General features: G+C 41.2%; 1 protein-coding gene across 2 annotated transcripts in view; it reads right to left on the reverse strand.

The window, feature by feature from the left end:
- Positions 1-244: 244 nt before the first annotated feature.
- Positions 245-12,610, reverse strand: part of pik3cb (phosphatidylinositol-4,5-bisphosphate 3-kinase, catalytic subunit beta) — a 49,942-nt gene continuing 37,576 nt past the window's right edge. For both annotated transcript variants that reach the window (XM_031741519.2, XM_039622828.1), the window contains exons 14-24: positions 11,827-11,948; positions 11,430-11,573; positions 11,156-11,255; positions 10,347-10,543; positions 10,143-10,252; positions 9,898-9,976; positions 8,521-8,688; positions 8,298-8,421; positions 8,067-8,212; positions 2,946-3,078; positions 245-2,424 (exon numbers count right to left, since the gene is read on the reverse strand). In XM_031741519.2, coding sequence (XP_031597379.1) covers positions 2,287-2,424; positions 2,946-3,078; positions 8,067-8,212; positions 8,298-8,421; positions 8,521-8,688; positions 9,898-9,976; positions 10,143-10,252; positions 10,347-10,543; positions 11,156-11,255; positions 11,430-11,573; positions 11,827-11,948 — 1,461 coding nt within the window. In that variant the 3' untranslated portion in view covers positions 245-2,286. The remainder of the gene's footprint in view (positions 2,425-2,945; positions 3,079-8,066; positions 8,213-8,297; positions 8,422-8,520; positions 8,689-9,897; positions 9,977-10,142; positions 10,253-10,346; positions 10,544-11,155; positions 11,256-11,429; positions 11,574-11,826; positions 11,949-12,610) is intronic.

Below are 12,610 nucleotides of genomic sequence, written 5' to 3' on the forward strand. Positions count from 1 at the left end.
GAAAAGAGGGAAACTTCTCTTATAACTAGACTCGCTCATTTCTGGATGTATACAAACTGGTTTGACTTTTATATTTTCTAGCAAAAATAGCTGTCGAAAATAGGCCTGTGTATATTTCTGGTTTAGAATCAAAAAGTTCTTGCCTCTTAGAAGAAGAAAAAAATCCATAGGCCTATGTAGGCGCAGAAATCACACAGCCCACATCGAGCAGCAGAATAGAAAAAGACCACAGACAGAAATGCAGCACAGTGGAAAATAAATTTAATAAAACTCCTATGAAAACAGAAACCAGCAAAACATTAAAAGCCTGTACATTTGACAATATCCAGTGTCTGAGACTTCTGAAGGCAGGTAGTGCAAAATGCAGCTGCATCACACATAAACCAGCAGGCAAAACCATTACAGGCTTGGGCCCGGGACCAATGTTTCATATGATTAGATATGGTTCATATACTGGGATATTGCACCAAAAAAAAAAAAAAAAAAAAAAAAAAAAAAATCCAAACAGACACAGATGCTGGTAGAGCACCATCTGTTGAAACAAGGAAATAGCTTTACATTGCAGTGTAATGTCCCTACTGATAAATCCCACCCACACAGGCCCAGACTCCGCCCACATCTGCTTATAAAACCCCGTTCAGAAATGCACTCCTTTCTATTAACCTGTGGGCACCTGAACAGGCCACCATCATGTCTGCTCACTTTACTGGAAAAGTTGAGATACCAGTCTCACCAGAAGCATTTGTGCATCATTATTAACACTTCAGTCACATGACATAACTGGGCTCGTCTTTTAAGCATCCTTGTGAGTTGCTCCGTCAGTAGAGAATGCCCTTAAATGATGAATTTCATGTTTGCCGGTCCAGAAGACACATCTTCCCCACTGGAGCCTGTGTGGGAGGGGTGGGGGCAGCTCACTCAGCAGTACCATGCAGCTTGTCTCACTGACAAGTCAGTCAGTAATGTTACTCATCCCATGTCTGAAAGGGGCTAAATACACTTAAATAGAGCGGCACATATCTGCACATTCGATGGAAACAGACTGTTAAAAATACAGTAGAAAAAAAATAAAGAAACTGCTAAACATTTTTTTCCTGTTTTGGTCCTACCATGTTAAAAGCATCAGTTATTTCTCAGTGTACTTGGTGGCTGTAATGCGTTGAATTCTTTAAAAAGGAGGACAATCTGGGGTAGTGGTAACTGGCAGGCAATAACACTTTGGCCAACAATGCTTTTGATTTGACAAAGAGACTACGCGCATTGTCAATTCAGAATAAAATAAACTAGACTAAACTGTTTAGTTTATTAAAAGACTATTTAAAATTTCTTATACATGCCTCTCTATAAACATTCCAGTGTTCAATGGTCCAAGTGAAGTGAGATTCAGACAGTGGACCAGTAGGCTCAGAGCATCTCTCGCATCAGTCCTTCTCTTTCATCATTTCCCTCACAAGTTGACTTTGTGGACTTGTACTCTGGCACATCCACATCCTGGGATAAATTCTTAAATGGCAGAGGAAAAAGAAATGTCCGAAACGATACAATCTTCCTGAATTTTCTTTTAGGCACACTGAGACGGGAAGCGAGTGTTAAGATGCACTTCCTGTGGCTGTGGTGCACACCATTTTAAGACACAGAGTCAGATGTTTTTTTTCTTGTCTATTTCATTCTGTCCTTTCTACACCCATCTCTTATCTCAGCTCTACTTAAAACAAGTTCAGGGGTGTGGGCACAATATGCACTCCGTCAGGGTCTGTTCAGGCAGAGTTCAAATCCATCTGACATAATTCAGCCACTCCTAAATTTTATTTTGTTAGCCAGTAGTTCAGCCTGTTTTGTGTGGAGTTTTGTCTGAGAAGGTTTAGCGTGGGCACAGTGGGTGCTTCAGTTCCCTTCCTTTGGCTGCGTGCTCCATCGGCTTTCGTGCCTGTGCAAAATCTGCAATGACGTTACCCACCATGATTCCACTGAAATGTCACAAGACCGTGAATGAAGATGGCTCACGGGGCACCGTGCCACTGTGATGCAAGGCGAGGAGGGATACAGCAAGTAAGGATGCAGAGTAGCTTAACTGAAGAATGTAGGGGGCAGGTTTTATTCGGTATGTACAGTACAGGAGGGGGCGACTGCTCAAGTTTTGGATATTCTGCTAGATTCCCTTCTTTAAATTAGGGTCTCTGTCACCCCGTCTCCTTGGCACATCCTGCCCCTTCCCTCACACTCTCACGTTCCCTCACTGCGTCCTCTTGGCACCTCTCCCCTAGCCTTTGAATGGTTACAGCTGCCCTAAGACCGGTTGTCTTTGGCCACATTGTGGGCCATCCAGTTGACTTTGGTTGTCCAGCTCTCTCTCAAGGCTTCATCAAACTTCTGGCGGAACTGCTTGAGGGCCTCCTCATCAGTTTTACCCAGAGCCAGAGAGTCCTGAAGAAGGGGCGGAAAGTAAGACAGGATAAGTCATGGGAGCAGGAGGATGAAGATGTAATCTCCCTGCATACATGCCGACACTCAGTTATTTAAAATGTTATAGATATGTGTTTTTGTAGAGTTCCAATTTGGAGAATATTAATATTTTTATAAAAAGATTCTACGCAAGACAAATCACCCCTATATGACTTTACTTATGACGACATAATGGTCGAAAAAAAGCAAGGTTTAGGAACAATGACTGAATTGCTGACACTGAAGAAATATGTTAGTATCAAGATTCTTACGAAGGTCCTGAAGCTATAAGCAGCTCTTTTTTTTTTAAGATGATTTATGGAAATTAAAATTAAAGGTAGGGGTCTAAAAAGAAAACAGGATGATAGGGATGCAAAGCTAAGCTAAAATATTTGGTTAATCTTTACAAAATACTGTTATGTTGGTGCATTCCACCACCACAACACTACATGCATACTGTAATAGAACTACAGTTTTTGTGCTCTCACTTGTGATTGTCATACCTTTAAGTACTGGATGTCTTTAACAGAGGTGAGCTCAGGTAGTCCAGCAGTCAGCATGAGGGCAAACAGTGTGATGAAGAGGTTGCCATTCTTCCTCAAGATTAAATAGGCCTCCTCACAGTACTGCCGGAAACTACAGGAGCACACAGAGACAAACACATGTTAGTTATTTTGGAACACAGTTTCAATTACTTATTTGCTTTCTAATGATGTCTATTGTATTTTCTTAAAAACAAATAAACAAAAAAACCCCAAAAACCATAAATCAGTCAGATTTTATCTGCACCAACGTGAAAGCAAAAGCTAAAAGAGAACATGCGAAAAGTACCATCCATTGAAACTCTCAATGGAGTTGTTAAGAGGTGGAAAAAGGCATGAGAAAAACTCAGCTCTGCTGTGGCTCTAAATCGCTTCCTTTTACAATTGTGAGATGGGGCTTTAGGGGATGATTCACTCTCCAATCAAGCCCCATCTTGCTTGAAGCGGATTATAAAGGTTTTTTTTCATTCCTAAAACTAATACAATGTTCCAAAATACATTTCAGTTTTCTAACAAAACTTTATGCACAGAATTTCTGAGTGCAGCACAGACTGCTGGCCACTGAACCCATTACAAAAATAACTGCTGTGCCCATTTGATTCAGGTTTTGTTTTGTTTTTTCCAGGAAATTGTAAATACAGACTATAACTGAGGAAAACAAAAAACAAAAAAAAGGAACAAAAACTCAGTTTGTATGCATGTTTTTTGTTTGTTTTTTTAAATGGCAGTTCACTTCATAACTATATTTGGGTTATTTGAGGTATAAAACAATGCTAAATGGTAAATGGACTTGTTCTTGTTCTACTCTACCTGAACACTCAAAGTGCTTCACACAACTTGCCTCATTCACACCAGCACTTTTTTCTATGCTTTTTTCAATTTAAGAGCTTTCTAGCCAACATACGCATGCATTCATGCTCTACCTCCTGAGCTACAACCACCCATGCTAACAAAGTACACATGGTGAAGTCAGTGATTGTGGTCCAGGGTTTTTGTTTACACTGTTTGTTGCTAGCAACACAAATGTGTCTGAGCTAAAGAGTGGGCCAACACGCTCTTCGTAACGTGACACACTTCCTTTTCACCATGCAGTGACTCGCTGCACTCATGACTTTGTCTCTGCTTGTAAGGAGAATTTTGAATCCACCTTTTTCCTTGCAGACTTTTCAAGGACGCAATCAGTTGCTCTTCTAGCTTTATTAAGAGGTTGCTGCATAATTTTTTTAAGCACACAAAGACCACAGAAAGACACCTCTTCTTGTGATCCAGAGGGAAATGATGATCTACGTGCCAACTGTCACATTTTGTGCACAGTGTGCCAGATATTAAACCACAACTGACGCAGCAATGCTCTGCTACTCCACTTTTCTTTTTACAGTATGCTTTGCTGAGCGATAAAGGTTATTTTCAAGCTCATGCTCACGTCACGCAGGATGTGCATCTCTGCGCTGCTCTTCACCAGCACCCTGCTGTACAGATTAGTTGTTGGATAACTTAGTTCAAATGTCACTTCAGCATACTGGGTCTTATGCATGCAGACATGTAGTAATTGTAATTAAACATTTAATGCCTTGGGTTGGTCTTTTAAGCTCTTCAGTAGTAATAAAGACATTTATATCATTGGTTCATTTTTTGCTCAATAATAGTAACTTCAGCTGCAGAAACATTTGATGTTTCACAGGACTTGCTTCTAGGCGTCTACCTTCTTGTGAGACAGTTACAAATGCAGATACGCATATAGGCCACAATAACAGATTACTATACCACACGGGTATTTCCACTTCACAAAATGAATCATCTACTTGTTCCACAACAGATCAGAACTTTGTAAACAACAGGGAGCAATAGCTTTGCTGGTATTGCCCCGTAATGCCTTTGCACACCACCGCCAACGTGCACTTCATTCTGCAAACACAATACATGCACCACTCCACGTGACTGACATGTCTGAGCTTAGGTATCATTATCACTGAGCAATAACTTAATGTAGTATCAAACCCATATTTTTCTTGACTTAGCAGCAGCTCTGCACAGGTTTCTTCTTTACGTTTTTTTCTTTCCTTCAGCAAAAAAGAAAGAACCAGCAACAGTTACCAGAGCAGCTTTTAGTTTACTAGAGAACATAATGCCTTACATGGATGTTTTCTATTATATTTGGATTCTCCAAATTTCATATAAAGGAAGAGTAAAAGTAGAAAGCTGTATGCCTTCACTGAGCACATTTCTGCTCAGTGACGCCTGCTGTTCACCGAGTCTCTACTGCCAACTGCTGGAGGGAGAAGGTACTGCACTGACACTCCTGAAGAAGCTGTAATGTCATTCCTATGGGGCTGTAACCATTTTTTTTTTTTTTTTAAGTTTGCAGATGGAATATCACTTCAGAGTTACTTAGAAATACAAATGGAAATTGAGCATTTTCTGTCATGAAATGTATGTAGCTTTTTCATAACATGATGAAGTCAGTTGCAATTTTCAGAATGGTAAAATAAAAAAAAAAAAAAAAAAAACCCCAAGAAACAACAACTTAACATTTTAGTCTACTATCAATTTACCTATCATACACTTGGGAGTTGCTAAAACCTTTTACTCAGCTCCATTATAGTAAGGGGATGTTTCTAGGTCTCTCTAAAACGCTGACTCTTGAATCCTCACCAAGAACAGGAAGGCTTATCACATCACTCAGTTCTCTGATCTTTACACAGACTTCTGTCAAAGAACGGATTTCAAAGCACCGAATAGCTTTGAGAGAAAATGCATTTCTGATCTGCCCCCAAAGTAAAAACAAAACTGGAGAACCAGTGTTCAAATACATGAAGTGTAAAAGCTGAACTCCTGTAGTTCTTTTAAAACTATTATGTTTTATCAAGTATTGAGCTACCTAGTTTCACCCACTAGACCTCAACTTAGGTTTCTGAGTATGACTGAACACGATGTTTCTGTAGAAAATTCTCTGTAATAGTTGTAGTTTGACCAGATTGTGTAGCCCGTTTGCGACATTTAAATGGACTGAAGAATGCTGTCTTAAATGCATGCTGCCAAAGTCCTTCTGTTGCTGCATCCCTTGTTCTGGCCGCCCCCGATTGTCCACACTATACTGCAACATTTATTCACTTCAGTTTTGTCTTTTAAAGAGTTACATTTAACTATGTAACTCCTGTATGAGTGCTAATAATAATACTACATTTCACCATGATGTACAGGGTGGGCCATTTATATGGATACACTGTAATAAAATGGGAATGGTTGGTGATATTAAAGTCCTGTTTGTGGCACCTTAGTATATGTCAGGGGGGCAAACTCCTCAAGATGGGTGGTGACCATGGTGGCCATTTAGAAGTCGGCCATCTTGGATACAACTTTTGTTTTTTCAATAGGAAGAGGGCCATGTGACACATCAAACTTATTGGTAATGTCACAAGAAAAACAATGGTGTGCTTGGTTTCAACGTAACTTTATTCTTTCATGAGTTATTTACAAGTTTCTCTTTGTTCACAGCCATTGACATGTCGAAGAGGTTAACACGTGAGGAGCGGATCGAAATTGTGTTGATATCTGGTGAACGCAGTAACCGGGTCATTGCAACAGATTTCAATGCAAGACCCCCTACGAGACCACCCATCTCCCATGCTACAGTTAGCAAACTGCTTGCTAAGTTTCGTGAAACTGGTTCAGTGTTGGATTTGCCAAAATGTGGACGCAAGAAAACTGTCACTAATGAAGAAACATCAGTGGCTGTCCTAGCTTCATTCAGCAAGAGCCCACAGCCTAGCACTCACCGCATGTCACTGGAGAGTGGCATTAGTCGAACATCCTTGGCGGATATTAGCTACTCACAAATGGCACCCTTACAAACTCCAGCTACTGCAGCATCTCAATGAGGATGACCCAGATCGGCGCACAGAATTTGCAGAATGGGCAAAACAAAAATTGGAACAGGACCCTCAGTTCACGCAGAAGATTTTGTTCAGTGATGAGGCAAACTTTTATGTGAGTGGTGAAGTTGACAAACAAAACCATCGTTATTGGTCTGACACTAACCCACATTGGATGGATCCCTCCAAGACTGTTGGAACAACAAAAGTGATGGTTTGGTGTGGTATATGGGGTACACCGATAGTGGGTCCATTCTTCATCAATGGAAACCTCAAGGCCACTGGATATTTGAAACTGCTACATGATGATGTGTTTCTCTCTTTATGCACTGAAGCTGGCACGTTCCCTGAGTTTTTCCAGCAAGATGGTGCACCACCACATTATGGGTGCCAGGTCCGAGCATTCCTAGATGAACAGTTTCCTGGAAAGCGGATTGGTCGTCGTGGGCCAGTTGAATGGCCCCCGAGGTCTCCCGATCTGACCCCCTTAGACTTTTATCTTTGGGGTCATCTGAAGGCAATTGTCTATGGTGTGAAGGTACGAGATGTGCAGCACCTGAAACTACGGATACTGGATGCCTGTGCTGGCATTTCTCCTGCGGTGTTGCTATCAGTGTGTGAAGAGTGGGAGAAGAGGGTTGCAACACAATGGGCGGCACATTGAACACATTTTATAAGTGGTCAGAAACTTGTAAATAACTCATGAAAGAATAAAGTTATGTTGAAACCAAGCACACCATTGTTTTTCTTGTGACATTACCAATAAGTTTGATGTGTCACATGGCCCTCTTCCTATTGAAAAAACAAAAGTTGTATCCAAGATGGCCGACTTCTAAATGGCCACCATGGTCACCACCCATCTTGAGGAGTTTGCCCCCTGACATATACTAATGTGCCACAAACAGGACTTTAATATCACCAACCATTCCCATGTTATTACGGTGTATCCATATAAATGGCCCACCGTGTAGTTTACAAAAGGCACTTCTGGTAGCAGTCTTGTTAAAGTGTGCCACACAAACTTTTGCTGGTTTATTATAAGTCCAAACAGAGTAAGCTATCAAATCTAAATGGATGTCAAATTAATCTTAACGATACAAAAACTTAACTGAATTGCAATAAATGGTTGAAGTTACAGTTTGAATCACTTACAGTGGTTTGTGTGAACAGAGGTGCCGGGGCTGGAGGTAAACAGCAAAGTGAAACAAACCTGCCAAACTTTTCTGTGTTTCCAGTCTTGCCCTGTTGTATGACGTGGATGAAGTCGTGTGTGAGGATAAATGGTACACGCTCCCTTTTGATGCCAAACTTGGACTTGAAGTTGCCCAGGATGTGACCGAAGTCTATGTGAAAGAGCTAAAAAACACACAAGGCCAATCAGTGAAGTCTGCGGAATGAGGAAAAACGAGGTGGAGAACGGAAAAAAAACTGTTTGTCTAACCTGTCCAGTGCTGCGGACCATGATGTTGTCACTGTGGCGATCTCCAATACCCAGGACATAAGTGGCTACACAGTAGCCTGCACATGACAGCGTGAACTCCTCGATGGCCCGGTCAAGAGCATCACTGTAAACGCACAATCACAAACAACACTTTTAAAATCATTTCTGAGCAAAACACAATGAAGGCTGTGGTCTTTTATTTGATCACCAGGCTCCAGCTTACCCAGAATTCCTCTCTTTGAGCCAGTTAAGCAAAGCATCCTTGTTGAATGCAGCAGCTGCTGCTACATTGCTGCTGGTCAGCTGGATGTTGGCGATTGTTTCTGCAGATGAGACGACCTCAATCAGCCCGGTGCGGTCGCCTGTTGCCAGGCAACCATATGGTACAATTCTGTATAGAGGGAGGAGAGCGTAACAACATAACATTGTGAGCATATCTGTCACGGACTATTTAGTGGGCAGCAGACACAGAGGATTGCTACTGGTTAAGAATATAATGCCATTTCTTCTTCTTATTTTCAGTTTATACATGGATTGAACCATGGACACTTGAAATATCTGAAGTAGTGACTTTTGTCCTCTAATGAAGTAATCCTCCGATCTTACTCAGTAATACATGTGTGACAGATTTTTGGGTAAGTAGGTAAATATAACAGTGTTTTTTTCAACTTTCTTTTTACACTCCAGTGTGGAACAACACTGGCGATAACATGACCAACCGCATAACAATGTTTTCACTTTAACTTCCTTCAGTTCCACAAGATGGCAGCAGGTCCTCATTTTGTGACGTGGACCTCCTTACAATGACCTCGTCACTGTTCTATTAAACACAGCGCCCTCCTAGTCTTTTAAACCTAATACTCTACACTCAGAGTAGGCTTAGGTTATAGATTTCATTAGCAGTTTGACAGACTTTAATGGAGACCAAATGTCTTAAAGGCGTTTCTTTCTCAGTTTAATTCGTAAATTAAAAAGCAAAGTAAATTTATAATAGAGACAGCTGACAAGGAAGATTGCATGTGATAAAATATCTCAGTTTTTTTATTATATCGTCCCTGTTTTTATTCCCAGTGTCCCACTGCTTTTGAACTGTGAACCCATGTCCCTGTAATCTGAAGCACTGGCCACAGGCTCAACTGTCAAAACACCCCCCTCCACTGCTTAGCTCCAGATGTGTGGGTCTATGTATAGACAGGGTTTTTGCAAAGTGTGAAGTGTGGATTTGATTAAAAGTTGTAACACAGATCTCGTGACTGTGCCTTTCAGAATTGCACAGAAAATGGAATTTCTGGGGTTGATGCAGCTTTTAGGGAGTAACCCCGTGTAACATATATGTACACAGCATGTTCAAGTAATTCTAAAGAAAAATGATGGGGTCATTTTTTAAATATTATTATCTATTAGCAACGGAATATATGGGTCAGGGTGTAGTACATGTGTGCATGTACACAACTGTGTATACATGTTTAGAAAATGAGGCCAGAGGTCTAATTAGCATGGGGAGATTAGCGCTCTCGAGAGATCCTCCCTCCCCACAGAGCACAGGAAGAAAAAAACAAATCTTGACAAGTCTGTCAGTCTAACACACACAAAAACTCACCTGAGGTCCAGATTTGCCTCCTTCCAGAGAAGGTCCATTAACCTCAAAATCTGGAGGGTCAACATGTCTTGTCTTAGGTCTAGGAAATAAAAGTCAAGATGAATACTGGGAAAGTGTCTCAGTTTGGGAAAAAAAAGCTAATATTTAGCCAGAAGGACGACTTTACTCCTTCCATTCCTTCCCCACTCCCTGCTTCTTTTTTCGACCTTTCCAAACCCCCCCTCCCCCCCTTCTCTGATCCCTACCGTCTCCATTCTTAAAGATGATTCCCAGGGTGTCTCCGCTCAGCAGCTTGTTGTTGTAAACAATCCAGAGGGGCTTCATCTTTGAGTCCATGTACCGACACTTCTCCACACTGTAGAGAGAAAAAAAAAGACCCATCAACTTCCTGTAAGAGCAAAGATTCTCACACTCTGGTTATAAATACATAAAAACTTGTGTAGTCTTACTTGATGTCAGACAGCAGGACACTGGGGTTTAGAGGGGAGTGAAGGTCTGACAGAGTCTCCGAGTATCCGCTCTGTCTTAAACATGTCATCATGGCCTCCTTGGTCAACATTGCTTCCTTGGTTTTACTACGAGTGTTCTTGATGGTTCCCAATTTAATCAGCTCATTGACTGACTTTAGCTTACTCAGGGCTTCCACCTGGAGTGTCAAGAGAAGAACCATGTTACAGAACCAAACATACAGGTTTGATTTAACCCTGTGAACAAAGTTCTGTTACTAAGAACTGATATCATTCTCCTGAAATAGACAATGTCAGCATTGTGTCACCACTCCGTATATGCTACCAAACAGGAAATTTGGCCAGATAAATGATAAGGAAGTCACAGGACGATTTGAGAAGAGACTGTCAAAACCAACAGTGTAGGGGCCAAAGGTCAGCAGGCAGGATGGGTGACAATGCTGGCACTGCGAGAGGCTAAAAATACCAGAGCTACCCCACAGCTGGACTTAATAATAGATCGGCACTAATCTGTCAGGTGTGTGCAGATTTTTCAAAGTAAAATTGCAGTTTCGAGCAATAAAACGTTTCTGCATATTTGAGTAACTGAAAACTGTTGATTTATTAATTCATTAAATCCTAATAATGACATATGTACATCATGTCTTGACTGCCTGAATTAACAGTTGCAATACTTTAAGATTTCTGCCTCCAGCAAGTTTTAAGATTTGCAAATGAAACGTGGGAGCCTAACACAAAGACATTTTTTGATAGTGTGAGAGAATAGGTGTGTGTGGGTGCGTTCAGCTTGCCTGTTTCTTTAGAACCTCAATATGAGGGATGTTGCTTCTACAATAGGCTTCTAGGATTAGGGCAAACTGGACTGAAACAGCTGGCATGTGGATCTCTGACCTGTAGAGGACAGCACAGAGGAGGAATGGACAAATGAGAAACATCTAGAGATTTCAAACATTCCCTCTCCTTCTCCCTTAATTTGAATATGTAACTGTTCAAAGCCTGCATGTTTATTTCCACAACACTCAATTGCCTCCACACACATGCGCGCACACACACAACCACACCCACCGTAGATGCCAGAAGAGGAAGTGTCCAATCTGGCGGTTTCTTTGAGCACGCTCTAACAGGAAATGAGTGAGGGCGCAGTCATAATAGGGCTCGTAACGTAACACCTGCACCAACTGTAGCAGGTACTGTGACAGTTCCTCATCACTGATGAGGGGAAAGAAGAAACGGGAAGACAGAAATTTAGAAAGACCGTTTTTCTAAACAGTAATGTAACCCAGTGTATGATTAACAGCATTTAAAACAGACCAAGTGTGTTTGTGGTCAGTTGATGTATATAGAAGAAGAAAAAAAGAAAAAAAAAAAAAAGCATACTTCATTGGAGTGTATAATAAATTTAATATATGACAGTGAAGTCTATGAAGTCTATTGCATTCCATAAAAGTGTGCAAGGATTTACCTCATGTCCTTTAGACAGCCCACAGCATACTCTCTGACATACTGGTCAGGATAGTTGAAGTCCAGCAGCTCCAGAGCATCTCTAGGACTCAGTTTGGGCCAAATCTGGAGCAGTGCCTGGAGCTGAGAGAGACAACCAACTTTAGAAACAAATATACTGACATTTAATCAGTTACATATGACGTGTGACCAAAAAGGACAACAGATGCTAAAGCTCCATTCTCCTGTTTGGAGCCATCTTCACTTCACTGCTGTTATATACACCGTAGAACTTCTGAAGTGCAGAACTCGTTTTCCATTTAAGTTCGAGGAAGCCAAATCTGGCAAGTGGCTTAGGTGGTGAGCAAGACTGGCCAAAAAAAAAAAAACACTCCCATGTTTCCTTAGCACACACTACAGTTGTGATCATTTCGTCTGAATATTAGAGCCGACACCCAACCTCGGAGGACAAATTTACGCTACACATAGCAATAGTGCAGAGATGGAGACGGATACATTTTACATCAGGTAATGCTTTTAGTTTTTAAATGGACCCATCACCCCCATGGGGTCACACATAATAAATATGCTAATAAATTCTACAGTAACAACAGTTATGATCACAATTTTTTTTCCTGTAAATACAGTTGAGTGGGAGTGACTTTATTATGATGCAGTTAATCATTTCAACAGTGATAATCTCGCCCCCAAGTAGAGAATCTATCACAGGCTTTTTGCTTAATCTGTGCCGTGACCGACGGCTCTCTGCTTCTCACGACAATGCTGGCAGCTGTGGGTTTATCATT

The sequence above is a fragment of the Oreochromis aureus genome, linkage group 14 (genome assembly GCF_013358895.1).
Source record: "Oreochromis aureus strain Israel breed Guangdong linkage group 14, ZZ_aureus, whole genome shotgun sequence".
Classification (NCBI taxonomy): domain Eukaryota; kingdom Metazoa; phylum Chordata; class Actinopteri; order Cichliformes; family Cichlidae; genus Oreochromis; species Oreochromis aureus.